The sequence below is a fragment of the Engystomops pustulosus genome, chromosome 2 (assembly GCF_040894005.1).
Source record: "Engystomops pustulosus chromosome 2, aEngPut4.maternal, whole genome shotgun sequence".
Classification (NCBI taxonomy): domain Eukaryota; kingdom Metazoa; phylum Chordata; class Amphibia; order Anura; family Leptodactylidae; genus Engystomops; species Engystomops pustulosus.
The window spans coordinates 208701178-208716058 of record NC_092412.1 but is presented as its reverse complement, the minus strand read 5'-3'; the positions used below and the strand labels follow the sequence as shown (position 1 = coordinate 208716058).

At 39.3% G+C, this 14881-nt stretch overlaps 1 protein-coding gene across 1 annotated transcript in view; it reads left to right on the top strand.

The window, feature by feature from the left end:
* PDK3 (pyruvate dehydrogenase kinase 3) overlaps positions 1-14881 on the top strand; it is a 46164-nt gene that overhangs the window by 26862 nt on the left and 4421 nt on the right. The window contains exons 4-10 of the mRNA XM_072137926.1: positions 2716-2900; positions 4783-4872; positions 5824-5901; positions 6964-7040; positions 11174-11275; positions 12543-12653; positions 14087-14200. Of these exons, the coding sequence (XP_071994027.1) occupies positions 2716-2900; positions 4783-4872; positions 5824-5901; positions 6964-7040; positions 11174-11275; positions 12543-12653; positions 14087-14200 (757 nt within the window). The remainder of the gene's footprint in view (positions 1-2715; positions 2901-4782; positions 4873-5823; positions 5902-6963; positions 7041-11173; positions 11276-12542; positions 12654-14086; positions 14201-14881) is intronic.

The window sequence follows — 14881 nt, the reverse complement described above, 5'->3', positions numbered from 1 at the left end:
GAGTAGCAAAATCAACAGTCGGGTACATTCTGAGAAAAAAGGAATTGACTGGTGAGCTTGGGAACTCAAAAAGGCCTGGGCGTCCACGGATGACAACAGTGGTGGATGATCGCTGCATACTTTCTTTGGTGAAGAAGAACCCGTTCACAACATCAACTGAAGTCCAGAACACTCTCAGTGAAGTAGGTGTATCTGTCTCTAAGTCAACAGTAAAGAGAAGACTCCATGAAAGTAAATACAAAGGGTTCACATCTAGATGCAAACCATTCATCAATTCCAAAAATAGACAGGCCAGAGTTAAATTTGCCGAAAAACACCTCAAGAAGCCAGCTCAGTTCTGGAAAAGTATTCTATGGACACATGAGACAAAGATCAACCTGTACCAGAATGATGGGAGGAAAAAAGTTTGGAGAAGAAAGGGAACGGCACATGATCCAAGGCACACCACATCCTCTGTAAAACATGGTGGAGGCAACGTGATGGCATGGGCATGCATGGCTTTCAATGGCACTGGGTCACTTGTGTTTATTGATGACATAACAGCAGACAAGAGTAGCCGGATGAATTCTGAAGTGTACCGGGATATACTTTCAGCCCAGATTCAGCCAAATGCTGCAAAGTTGATCGGACGGCACTTCATAGTACAGATGGACAATGACCCCAAGCATACAGCCAAAGCTACCCAGGAGTTCATGAGTGCAAAAAAGTGGAACATTCTGCAATGGCCAAGTCAATCACCAGATCTTAACTCATGCATATCACTTGCTCAAATCCAGACTTAAGACGGAAAGACCCACAAACAAGCAAGACCTGAAGGCTGCGGCTGTAAAGGCCTGGCAAAGCAGTAAGAAGGAGGAAACCCAGCGTTTGGTGATGTCCATGGGTTCCAGACTTAAGGCAGTGATTGCCTCCAAAGGATTCACAACAAAATATTGAAAATAAAAATATTTTGTTTGGGTTATGTTTATTTGTCCAATTACTTTTGAGCTCATAAAATGTGGAGTGTTTTTGTAAAGAAATGTGTACAATTCCTACATTTTCTATCAGATATTTTTGTTCAACCCTTCAAATTAAACGTTACAATCTGCACTTGAATTCTGTTGTAGAGGTTTCATTTCAAATCCAATGTGGTGGCATGCAGAGACCAACTCGCGAAAATTGTGTCACTGTCCAAATATTTCTGTCCCTAACTGTACATAAATTAGATTTTGGTCGCCCACTCAGGGCAGTCACAGATCGGGGGCAGTCAAAAGAGAGGAACACAGATGTATTCTATTGCCAGGGGGACACTTGTTGATACAACCTACAGCAACTATGGATATGAAGAATCCTTTCACAATACTTACTGAATAAGTATTTTAGGGGTAGTTAACACAGACTTTTTACCATTGATCTCCATCTTGAGAATAGCTTTTAGACAGTTAAGAAAAATAAAGTAACCTGCCTAATAATTCTATATTTAAATGGATTGATATTGATGATGGATGAGGATGGCAGTGAATGTAAGAACTTGGGAATGTCTCGTATCAGACCAAAGATTTTCTTTCTCCAATTACTTTGGCTCCTCTCATGCTCCCTCCCTTCCTGTTATTATTATGCGTTTCACTCAGAAACCTTTGCCAAATGCCATCTAGCATGGGCAGAAGCTCACTGGGTTTTCAGGTTTTATAGAAGATCTATGGAGTCACAGCTGCTAGGTCTTCACTCCACGGCTCTGATGCAACTGTGAATTATAGACCGAAGCTGCAGAGAAAAAAAAAAGAACAGAATATGTGACATGATGCTAAAAAGAGGCAGCACTGTTCCTTGTCTGGACTCCTGATTTATGCATAGTACGGTAAAGGGTTAAGTACACCTTAAGCAACCTTCACCAGATCTAAGTAAATGAGGCATGTCCAAAATGGCAAAGAAGTGGCAATAGTGTCATGTCCTGCTTTTATACCTAATATACTAACATAACCTTGCAATAAAATATGAGAAAATATCTAAAACTACTGCATAACGTGTATTGCATATCTAATGTATTTTATATACCAAAGCCCCATTGAGCCTCTGGCCTCAGGGCGGCAGTGTACAAGAAATAAGAGGGTGCAGCACCAATGAAATCTTGATAATTAAGCATTTTTCAAATTCTGTAACCTGTGCTACTGCCTTAAATGTCTGTACCTCCTTAAAATCCTCATCAGCCACCCCCCTCACAGCAGGAAGGTTTACATAGAAGAGCAAGTTACTTGGTGCAACTCTTCTATACTTTTGGCTTTGTGGGTGGAACCTCTTTCCTGTCGAATCCCAGCTTCTATGTGAGCTAAATTCTGCGAGCACTATAGGTATGTCTATTGGGAGAACAGTCTGTGTGGCCCCAGGGACAGAACATGTTGCAATTTGATTGACAGATATTAAGTGGATATTAAAATTTGGACAAATTTGTTTATTTTCTTACCTTACAGGAACCAGTGGCTCAGTATGCCACATTTTAGTTAGATGTTGAATACCTGTAATTGGTTTATTACTGTACAAGCAGAATGGAACAAATTCAAAGTTTTCATAGAGCCCCAGTGGAAAAATTATACAGTGCAAACATTATGATTTTCAGCTTACACTTGATTACATCTGGTTTTGTATAGAGAAAGGCCACTGCTGTGCTACATTGTGTGAGATAATACTGCCTGAATTAGTACAATTAAAGACTTATTCCTTTTCTCCACCTTTTTTTAGCTTTTTAAATATTCTCATTGAAGTGCGAAATAGACACAATGATGTGGTTCCCACCATGGCCCAAGGGGTGATTGAATACAAAGAGAAATATGGATTTGACCCTTTTGTCAGCAGTAATATCCAGTATTTCCTGGACAGATTCTACACAAATAGAATCTCATTCCGTATGCTCATTAACCAGCACAGTAAGTATCAGACTTGGAGAAATGTAAAGCGGCTTGTTGAAAATATATGGCCCATGTTTTTTTAATTTCATATTTTCCAAAATCTATTAAAATGTTATATTTAAGCATATTATGTTTTTCTGTATCGATAAATATACTTTACATTATTAGGTTACTTTCACGCCTTAATTTATGATTGCCAAGGAAGATATATGGCATTGCCATTAGAGGCAATAGATGGATGCAACAGTTTTATATCCATCCCCAGCCTCTGCTGAGCGTACGATTAGGAAGGGGGGAGGGAAACTGGGGGAAATATCCTGAACTTTGGCCGCAGCCAACAGCTGCCGCTGTTCACTACTCCTCCCAATGTCGAGGGACAAAACAATGTATCCCACTGTATTGATTTGATACGTCCTAGCCCTCCATTTTAAGGATATGTTGGGAATCCCTTTGATGTTTCCTTATAACAGAGGGCTAAAACTTGGTCTGAACATAGAACTTAGAATGATACTTTATTAATATTGGGTTTTTTTTGGTTATCTTTTTCATATTTGCATGAATCTTGTATGGCTATATGCACATGAACATTGTTTTTGCATGGAATAGAAACGTATTCAATTGATCCAGCTCACCTGGTGTTGCACGGTTCCAAAATGCTGAATTGCTGGCAGCACACAAACAATAGGAGAAGCTTGTTGAAATGAACCAGCAAGTCCACAGGGATGAATTGTCAATAAAACTCTTTCTTTATTTCTTCTTTATAAAACCAGTAACAGACAAATTGGCAACACCAGAGAGTAGTAGATCCACACATCTTACGCGTTTCGAGTCCTTGCGAATCTTAATCATAGACACTGATACAAAAGCATGTAAGGGTATATAAACGCCCAAAAGTGGGAGAAAAAAAAACATAATTTCCTCTTTTACTATTATAACCTTATTAAGATACAAAACATATAACATAAAACATTAGTATACTAAAATCAAATAGTTTATGACATTCATGCCATGTGGCACAACACTGTTCTATACTAAAATCCAGAAACCTTCCCTATTCAAAATACATCTTCTTTTGTCTCCCCCTCTTGGTGGGAAAAACACCCTTTCAATGCCACAAAATTTTAATCCCACAGTCTCCCCATGGTGAATGGTACATAAATGATTGGGTGGCACTGGACATTTACCAAGGGTCCCCGGACCACGATTCTCTCGGGTTTCCCGAATATTTTTCTGTTTTGTGCCGAATTGCCCGGGTTTTTGGCGCACGATTGTGGCGCATTGGCGCCGGCTTGCATGCGACAGAAATCGGGGGGTGTGCCGTCGGACTATCCAATGGATTCGGACAATCCCCGGAATTTAAAAATGTAGTTGTGTCGCAAGATCAAGCGCTTTCATGCACCAGGAAGAAGAACTCCGGCGGATCTCGGCGCGGAACCAACACATGCAGGAAATTGGACGCACGGCCTTAGTAAATTGCGTCAGACCCGAATCCTCGCCAGACAACGCACCACGGGATCGCGACAGGACCAGGTAAGTAAATCTGCCCAATAGACATTAAAATACAAAGCCATCCCACCTATATAAATGAGCGCCCAAGGGTAACTAGCATAACTTTTATAACTCTATATTTCTGTGATTGCGGCGTATGCAGTTATAATAAAAGAAGTCTGATCCTCAGGAACGTCTTATTAGGAAACATCAGTTTACTGATGGTAAATGTCCTTTAAACAGACGTATAAATAGAACTGGCTAAATACGCTCTAAATTTTACATGAGTGTCACAAGCAGAGCAATGCATGATTTAGTATATATAAGTTTGGCTATTTTATATGCCAAAACTCTTCCCCATTTCTATTCCACATCAGCAAAGTTTATGTTTTTTCATATCTTTGCTTTTCAGCTCTTCTGTTTGGAGGGGACATTAATCCTGCACATCCAAAACATATTGGCAGCATCGACCCAACGTGCAATGTTCCAGAGGTGGTAAAAGGTAAGTTTTTCTACATTATTTATAGATTAAAAACAAAATGCATACAGCAAACTCAAAAACAAGTTCCCGGCTGAATTGTGACTGAGACTTAAAGGGGTATTCCCATGAAGAGAAGATTCTTAAATATACTCAGGATAACAAAATAACACATTCTCTAATCCACTGTTATTACAAAAATACAGCATTTCACAGATATAATTCCAATCTGTCTCTATCACTCCTGGTGTACACAATTTTGGTTGCCCCGGTATTCAACCAATCTTTACGGATGGATGGTTGGATTCTTTTCATAAATAGCTTCTCTTCCTGGCGCCAAGCAGGAGTGTGCTTACTCTACAAGCTACAGACAGATAAGTGCTTTATCTGTGAGAGAGCAATCTAGCAGAGCTAACTCTAAGTGTGTTATAGGTGTGTTAGAAGAGCTGACTATGTCATTGTGTTTTATATCCATCCCATGGATCTCATCATCTCTGATCTCATCTCATCTCTCTCTTTTTCTCTGTGTCAGATACTAGTAGAATGTTCAGAAGCTAAATAAAAGTGTAGATAAACCTGGACTTTGATAAGCTACGCACATTGTCAACACATAGCATCTCATAGCACAGAGGTATCATGAAGTGTCTGCTTAGAGAGTCTCCGCCCACACTCTGGAATCTTACTCTGACCATCACTTTTATTGGAGCAATAAAACTGAGTAAAATTAGTAAGGGGGTTCAAGATGTTTTGTGTAAATATCACTAGGGAATTAAAATTTGAGAACTTTCTTTCATGGGCAAATCCCTTTAACCTCTTTGTGACCGATCATTGGTGCCTGAATGTCCAGGTCCATTTTTGACGTTCTGCTATGCACTTCTTTAAATGACAATATCTCTGAAAAAGCTTTACATATCATAACACTTTTTACTTTAACTTGGATAAGGGAACAGGAAGTAACAATCATGTTCTTTACAGATGCCTATGAAACTGCAAAAATGCTTTGTGAGCAATATTACATGGCTGCTCCGGAGCTCAAAATTGAAGAGTTCAATGGTAAAGTATCCCCTGTTGAGTATATATATGAAAATGATATGTGTTGTATAAAATCTATTCATGTAAATATATTAAAGTAATTGTCTATTACATTTTCGGATGTTTCTTCAAAATGTATGTATTTTTCACCTCTCCTATAAACCAAAATTAAATTACTGCATACACTTGTGAAAGAAATGAAATGTCCACAGCAGCCCCTCCAATTAATATAATGTCCAGCAGAGTGCCCCCATTAATGTAATGTCCAGCAGAGTGCCCCCCATTAATGTAATGTCCAGCAGAGTGCCCCCCATTAATATAATGTCCAGCAGAGTGCCCCCCATTAATATAATGTCCAGCAGAGTGCCCCCCATTAATAAAATGTCCAGCAGACTGCCCCCCATTAATATAATGTCCAGCAGAGTGCCCCCCATTAATATAATGTCCAGCAGAGTGCCCCCCATTAATGTAATGTCCAGCAGAGTGCCCCCCATTAATAAAATGTCCAGCAGACTGCCCCCCATTAATATAATGTCCAGCAGAGTGCCCCTCCATTAATGTAATGTCCATCAGATTGCCCCCCCATTAATGTAATGTCCAGCAGAGTGCCCCCCATTAATGTAATGTCCAGCAGAGGGTCCCCATAACCCTTAAAAAAAATAATTTAGTACTCATCCCCATTTGAACCTTTTTATATGCAATATCCATAGCCCCATCTGTCTACCTGACCGACAGTTTACAATGACAGGAACATTTTGATCAGGAATAAAACACAAGCAGCGTAGGTCGCAGTGATGGCAAAGTGCCGGGACATAGTGGACTGCTTGCTTGGAGCTGATTTACTCCAAGCTTAGCACACAGGCTTGCAGATGAGATCACTAGTAACCAGTAATAAAACATTGGCGGATGCTGAGGAAGTCTAAGTATCTTGTTTTTAACCCTGGGAGCAAGACTGATAAACAGATTTGTGCAGATATTAAAAGAACTTTTGCTGTTTACAGCTTAGGTAATTATTTGCATACGCTGTATGTACTTCTATTATCTTATTTCCCATTTTATACATTGTATTGCTTTCATTTGTAGCTAAAGCTCCCGGTAGACCACTGCAAGTTGTGTATGTTCCCTCTCACTTGTTCCATATGCTATTTGAATTATTTAAGGTAGGTCCTCAGTCATGCATTTTTCCCGTTTTTTTTTTTTGTTTGTTTTTTTTAAACCAATTTTCTTTGTGTATGTGCCGTATATTTTATGTATTTGATGCCTGCTTTTTAAAAGTGTTCTTAATTGATTGATATTTCATAAAATGACAAAACCAGTGTCATGTATGCATTATATACCATATATCCTTTATTATAAGCCAAGTTTTTCAGCATAAAAAATGTGCTGAAAAACCTTAACTAGCCTTATACTCGAGTAAAGAAAAAAACATTGCCCCCCAGCAGGCTATAAACTGGGGGTGCTGGGGCTGCAGGCTATAAACTGGGGGCCAGGGACGTAGGCTATAAGCTGGGGGGGGCTAGGGGCTGCAGGCTATAAGCTGGGACTGCAGGGGCTGCAGGCTATAAGCTGGGGGAGGCAGGGGCTGCAGGCTATAAGCTGGGGGAGGCAGGGGCTGCAGGCTATAAGCTGGGGGGGCAGGGGCTGCAGGCTGTATACTGGGAGCAAAGGGCTGGCTGTATACTAAGGGCACAGGGCTGGCTGTCTATATACTGTGAGCAAGGAGCTTTCTGGCTATATACTAGAGGCATGAGTTGGCATGCAATATACTAGGGTAATACTCGATTATAGACGTTACATTCTATACTGTGCAATTCTATTAAGTACCCATGTTTGCATTTGAAGATGGTGTTTGCTGTATTATATTTTAGTGTGACATTTCTTGTGGGGACTACAAAAAGTGGCTACCACCGATTGCCTAATTTGTGACTGAGCATCTTATAATATCACATTTTCCAATAGTAGCTTCTGAAAGAGAAATGTGCAATCACCCTCATACTTTCACAAAGATGAATGCTAGGATTGTTACATTTTGAACCCAATGAAAGGGGTTTTACAGTTTTACTTAAAAAAAAAAACTAGAGGGAGTGTAAAAGGTTTAAGAAAAAAAAACACAAGGTGCACCCACTTTGCTCCAGGTTCCCATCCTCGTAGCGCTGTCAGTCGTCACTGTTGAAGGTCACTCTTCCCACAGTGGGTGCAGACACTTCTGGACGGAGAGTTAAACAAAAAAGGCAGGGGTACACAGTGCATGAGGGGGGGGGGGAATGGGGGGGGGGGCAAAGTTCAGTTGTTATACCTTCTTTCTGCCCCTCCTACCCCGTTTCACTGAAGAACCCTCTTAGAACATCTTACGGAAGATGCTGTACATACAGAACAATCCTTTGATAAGCTCTGGAATGTGAAATAATAAAGTGGATGCCTAGAGACCCCATCATTGGACAAGAAACTCCGGACCATATACCTACACATTTTCAGAAATAATCATTTATTTTGGAGTGTATAAACTGAACAGTGCTTTATATTTACATTGCAACTGAAAATAATTTACTGGGTATCCGAATCTTGTGCTCGGCAGATGGATGCAAGATTAGTGTTTGAAGTTTTAAACCTTCCTTCATCATTGTTTACATCTTGTGTAATTATTTGGGTCATAAGAGGATACTGCAGTACATCCGCATCCCCACTGTCTGACCTAATATTTAGCATTTTTGGATATAAGGGTGGCCGTGATGTCTAGACTATTTTCCCTGAATTTGGGTCTTGGCATAAAAAAGCCGTTGGGTATTGCAGACAACATGGCCATATTAAAAGCTTAAAATAATATTGCGATAAAGCAGTGAATTTTTTGGAATGCAAAGTATTGTCATATGGTTTACAGTACAGAGTTTTCTATGTTACTCTAGAATAATGTCTGATTTAATGGCTAAACCAAAGATCATGTGGTTTCATTTCCTCGCACTTAGGTCATTTTCTAGGGTAATAAAAAAGTGCAGCCCAGACTCCTGAGAAAACACGGTCATTGGAAATACTTCTTTTTTTTTAATAACACATTTATATAATCAAACGTCTTCAGAAAGAAGAGCAAAGCATTCTGGGTCCAAAAAACTTGTTCCCTCGAATCTCTCATGTAATTCTTTAGAAACAAAGTAATAACAGTGTGTATTGGAATCCAGTTAAGGATAAAATGCCTTGGCATAATTATTCAGAATTAGAGGTATCACTATCCTGATCTTGGCTCCCGTTCAACCTGGTTACAGAGTAATTTACTGCTATAATAAGGGATAACACGGCTTGGGTGGTGTGAAGCAGCAAGCATTTCATTTCATAAGAAAAGATTGGCAGTTTCCACAATGATATATTGTGGTGCCTTGTTACACGCAGTCCTTGAGCAACAATTTTATTAATAATTGGGCATTTAAATAGCTACTTTATTCCGATGTTAAGCCTATTACCTTGTTATTTTACTTTTATAATTAGTAATCATAGTAGCAGAAAGTAGTAATTTTGACTCAAAGAAGACTTGAGTTCAGTCTTCTTGTTGCTTAGAGTCTTAATTATGTTGGTGCCAAAAAAAAGCACATAGCAACGCAAGTCGGCACCGCTTCACACTGCCGATACCTACACCGTAATCAGTTTGTTGGGCCTTCTCCAAAATTTAGCAACAGAACAGAACTAGGCTGCTCCCTATTCACAAGTTCAGGATACACCTAGGGGGCTGACATGACTTATATACAGCAGCTGTACATTATTATTATTATTATACTCTCATATTCATAATTCTAAACATTTGATCTTTTAAAAGGCCACCTGTTGTTTCCATTCAGGCAATAAAGTAATTATGTGTCAGATCTGTAATATTCTGGGGCAGGGCCACTATCGGGGTAGACCAGGGCCCTCACACAAGGTTAGGTTAGTTCAGACTGGACTAGTCTGGATATACATGATCTCATTATCGGAACAATCTGAAATTTCTTATAATAGAATTCATTGTTTTGGATAAATCGTCTCAGTTCCGATTGTAATCTGAACTGCATAAAACAATTTTACTGATCCAATTACTGATGGAAGAGACCATTATAACAGGAATTTATTTTGCTAAGCTTCCTGGTAGAATATCTTAATGTGTAACCGCTGTGCTTGAGCACTTAGCAGAAAGCGAGAGATCATTTTGATGATTTCATGGGGTGCAAGGGGTCTGAACCCACCATACAGTAACAGCCTGTCTTAAAAAATTTTATTCTGTTTCAAGGTCTGAATTCCGCTATAACATATATACAGCAATAAGCTGTTTAAAGAAATCTACCACCAAAATGAAGTATGATAAACCAGGGGCACTTATTCATAGTGTGACTATACTATGGTAATCTTCTTATATTTGTTATTTCTGGTTTAGAACTTCCTTCTAAAGTCAATGTTTAAAATTATTCTAATGAGCCAGAAGGTCTATGGGGGCTTTACCAGAGCCCCTCCGTGCTACAGATTCTTTCCCTCACTTCCCCCACTGGGGGAGATTACTGCAAGCAGAGGGTGGCGGTAAGTGCTCCTACACAGTGTAACAGACTGTGAAGTTACAGCATGGAGGGGCTCTGGTAATGCTCCTCAGAGCCCTTTTCCCTCATAAGCATGATATTAGTTTATTTTAGAAGAAAGGAGGCCATGAATAACAAATGTAAGAAGATTACCACTAGTCACGGTGCCTTGATCTAAGAGTAAGTGTCCCTGGGTTATCATGATGGATTTTGATGGTACCCCCAGAAGGCTCCTCAAATCATTGTTGAAGTCTAAAAAGTGACCAAACACTTTCAATAGTTTTTGGCTGATAGATATTCCTAATGTATATTCCTATCTATTATGATCAGTAGATGCCACCACAATGGTGGTTTTGACAGACATAGCTCGAATGTGTATGGTCACTATAAGACAACATGTAAAGTCCATATATGAAGATATATTTCTCGATTTTCTTTTCTTTCTTAAACCTCTGGTCCACAGAAGTTCTGTAATAAGATTCCCATAGTCCACTACGGATCCACATTATGTCTCTTCTTCGCCGATTCATACAGAATTAGTGCAAAAACAAGTTGTGACTTGTGTCATACCATATTGCTGTGATGGACAATGGTACAGAGTGCCTATAGATACAGGATATACATCTGTTGAGTGCAAGTGATTTCCCCATGTAATATCTATGGCAATCATTTTTATTTTTTGCAGTGTAATATTTATTTTGAGCATGTAAGTGTATTGAAAGGTCACATTATGCAATAAACATTAACTATTCTGTTCCCTGAAGAATTCCATGAGAGCTACTGTGGAGCGCCACGAGGGCAGTACAGAGGCCCTGCCACCTATAAAGACATTGGTCACTCTTGGAAAAGATGATCTATCTATAAAGGTATATCCATACTATACATTCTTCCCCCTCCTGTGTGTAATAAATGTCATTTATTGGTGTAGTGGACAAATCAGAAACGTTGTTTGCAATCAGTATCACTGATGTGTGCATTGAAAGAAAGCAGTAGGTGCCAGTAGACAATTATTATATGGAGCATGGATGTAATGTAATATAATATAACCTCGGCACACAACTGTTGAAGGACACTGCGTTCAGACAGTGCTATCAGTACCCCTTACCCTTAGATTATTTATATACTAGATTGTGTGACAAACATTGATTCAGCAGTGTTTACTCCTGCAATTAGCATTTATATTGTGTGGGGTCATAATGCTGCATCAACCAATAGCTGACCATCATCAGTAATCCAACAATATGCAATGCATACTAATATATACATATATATTTAATGTATAAAGCTGAGTGTATGTGTGTGTGTGTGTATGTATGTATGTATGTATGTCCGCTAAAAGAATCTATAGCGTTGCATCTACAATCATCAGATTTTGCACAGCCACTCTCTGTGACTCAGGGAACGTCATAGACCAGGTTTTGACTCAAAATTCCCCCCCAAGCTTTACAAAATAAAGGTAATAACCACCATATACAGGAGCCATTGTCTGCTGCGGTGGCGGTTAGCAACCAATCAGTTTCTATTTTGCCACAGGTCATTAATATAAGCTCTGAGCTTTGATTGACAGAAGCAAATGGCTCCTGTACAGCAGGAGTGCACAACTTTTTTTTTTTTTTTTCAAACTTCAAGGGGTCCCTTATAGTAACTACCACATAAGAAACACTGACTACTGCCCTACAAATTATAAATAACACTGCACTAATGCTACATCAGAAGCACCAAATACTATAGTGAAGTACAAAATGACACTATGGCAGCATCAACCAAATACTGTAGTGCAGTCTAAAAAATTCAGATTCTTTCTATTTATACTTCTGATCTTTCTGTGAAAAGGAGTCAATGAGGCGGTCCTATCAGTGACTGTCAGCCATCCATGTATCAGTGTACATATAGAGAAAGCCTTGAATAAAGGACACACCCACAAATTTTCTGCATATGAAAATTAGAGGTAAAAAAGGATAAATGACCAAATATGTTCAACTTCTCCTGCTCTATAACATGCTACATCAATTTTTATAGTGAAATGTTCTCTTACCCTTATAAAGTAGCATTACATGAAGTTGTGTATTGTAGATTTAGTACAAGACAACTCTTACTTCATTGTGATAGTAGTAACACGTGACCCTTTCCTAGATCAGTGACCAAGGTGGTGGCGTGCCATTGCGGAAGATAGATCGCCTGTTCAATTACATGTATTCCACAGCACCTAGACCCAGCCTGGAGCCAAGCAGGGCAGTTCCATTGGTAAGCAGAAAAAAATATTGTATTTTTTGTCTTTATTTCCATCTTTATAGATAAACAACACATTGTAGGGCAGGACTGATCATCGGAAATATTTTGTTTCAAATGGAGCAGAAAACCTGATGAAGCACCTCTATGGCAAAGGTTATGATAGCAACAATCATGCCATGCCCTCCAGTGGTAAAGTTCCCCAGCATTATTTAAGCATTTTGAAGAACAGTTATAAAAATATTTTTCTGCAACAAAAAAACCTTACATTTTTTTCTAAAATAATAAAAAATACACTCTATATAATTATGGAATAGCCCGTCCGTCGTTACAGGAAATACCTTACTCATGTCACCCGAATGCTGTAGACAAAATAAATAAAAAGTAATACCAAAATAGCAGTTTTCTCTTTTTTTAAACCCCCCCCCCCCCTCCAAAATGTATAAAAAGTAGTGGCCCCCAGAATAATTATAAATTACTGTAAATGAAATCAGCATATTAATCATTGGCAGGTTTTCTGTTCTTTACCATACCATGGTACTAGTGAAAAATATGACTAATTCTGCATAAAAATAAATGCCCACATATATGTCAACAGAAAAAAAGTTTCAGGTTAAAATTTATTTGTATTCAGATATATTTGTGAAATAGGATACACTTCTGCCTCTGACTGAATTTTCAGAAAACATTTTTTTAACAACTTAACGGGGATGGCCATTAATAAGAAACTTTATATGAGTAAAGTTAAAGACCCTTATATGGTCACCCTTATCGTACTTACCACAGTAACGTGTTTCTGTTGCCGGTGGAAGCTGTTCCAGGAAGCTGGTCATGGCAGCAAGACTTAGGGCTTCCTATAATGTCCCATGTCCTGCTGTCTTCCGGAAGATGAAGGGGGCCAGTCACTAATTACTCTATGACCCTCCTCATGGATAACCACTCCAATATCAGTGGTTGGAGTGCCAAGGCGACTGTACAGCCCCATCAATCCTCCGGAAGCCAGCAGGACACAGGAACTCACAGGAAGTCCTACTGCCAGTGGGTCAAATGTGACGTGGCTCCTGGCGGCAACAAAAGAAACCTTAGTGTGGTAGGAATGATATGACTGAAGCTTTCAGGGTCTTGTACTTAGCCTGGTTAAGATTCTTATCAGTGGCCCACCCCCTTGCAACTTGCTGAAAAACATGACATTTCATTTCCCGTTTCTGAACATAAATAGTTCTAATCCAAATCACTCATGAAGGTTTCTTACCAGTTACAAAACCAGTTACTGGTTGTCGGGGGCCACTATATGTCCACATCGAAGCCTAAGCAATTCTTTGTTCTCTGCAGGCAGCCAACAACACAACTTTTTGTGTAGCAAATAACATTTTAGAAATATTTTTATGAATTTTACGTATTATATTTCTTGAACTAGAAGTCTGAAATCTATTTTCCTTCACTTTTAGGCTGGTTTTGGGTACGGATTGCCTATCTCACGCCTCTATGCTCGATATTTCCAAGGCGACCTCAAACTGTATTCCATGGAAGGTGTTGGGACGGATGCAGTTATTTATCTAAAGGTAACCTGTTTCTTCCAGATGTCTAGCTTAAAGCGATTTTCTGACTTTCCAACAAAACTTTCAAGGGGTAGTTTTTGTGTAGTAAAAGAAAAGGTTTGTTTGCTAAAAATGCCCCCTGGCTCTCTGGTCCTGCCCTGTGATTCTGGACTAGCAGACTGGAAGAGACAACAGGTTCATTGAGTGGATCATATCTGAGCCCATAACCTATTGGTGAAGTTCTTTTCAATGACTAGTGACCTCTGAACCTAGCAATATCCTCCGCTGGGAGATGAACACCCCTTCTGGTTACTAATTATTTAGTATTTTTAGTACAAAAGCTGATGATTTAGGTGTATTCATGTAATGTCAAATCTCCCTTTAAAGAAATCTACTACCTTTTCTGCACTTTATTAACCATTCACACTGCTGCATAGTTCCCAGCAGCGTAAATACTGATATATGTTTATTGTGACCTATAGAAGATCCTGCCGGTAGATTCCCCAAATAGCCCTCATCCCTATACAGTATTTATTATTCTCTAAAATGTATCCTATCTGTTTTAAAACTTTCTTTTATTTTATCCTAATTACCATGGGGCCTAAAGTAGCCTCTGTGGGTTCTGGGGCTATGGCTACTCCATGCCCTGACTCCAAAAAATCTAATGATATCCGGATAGCACTTGGTTTTACGAACCAGTCCTGG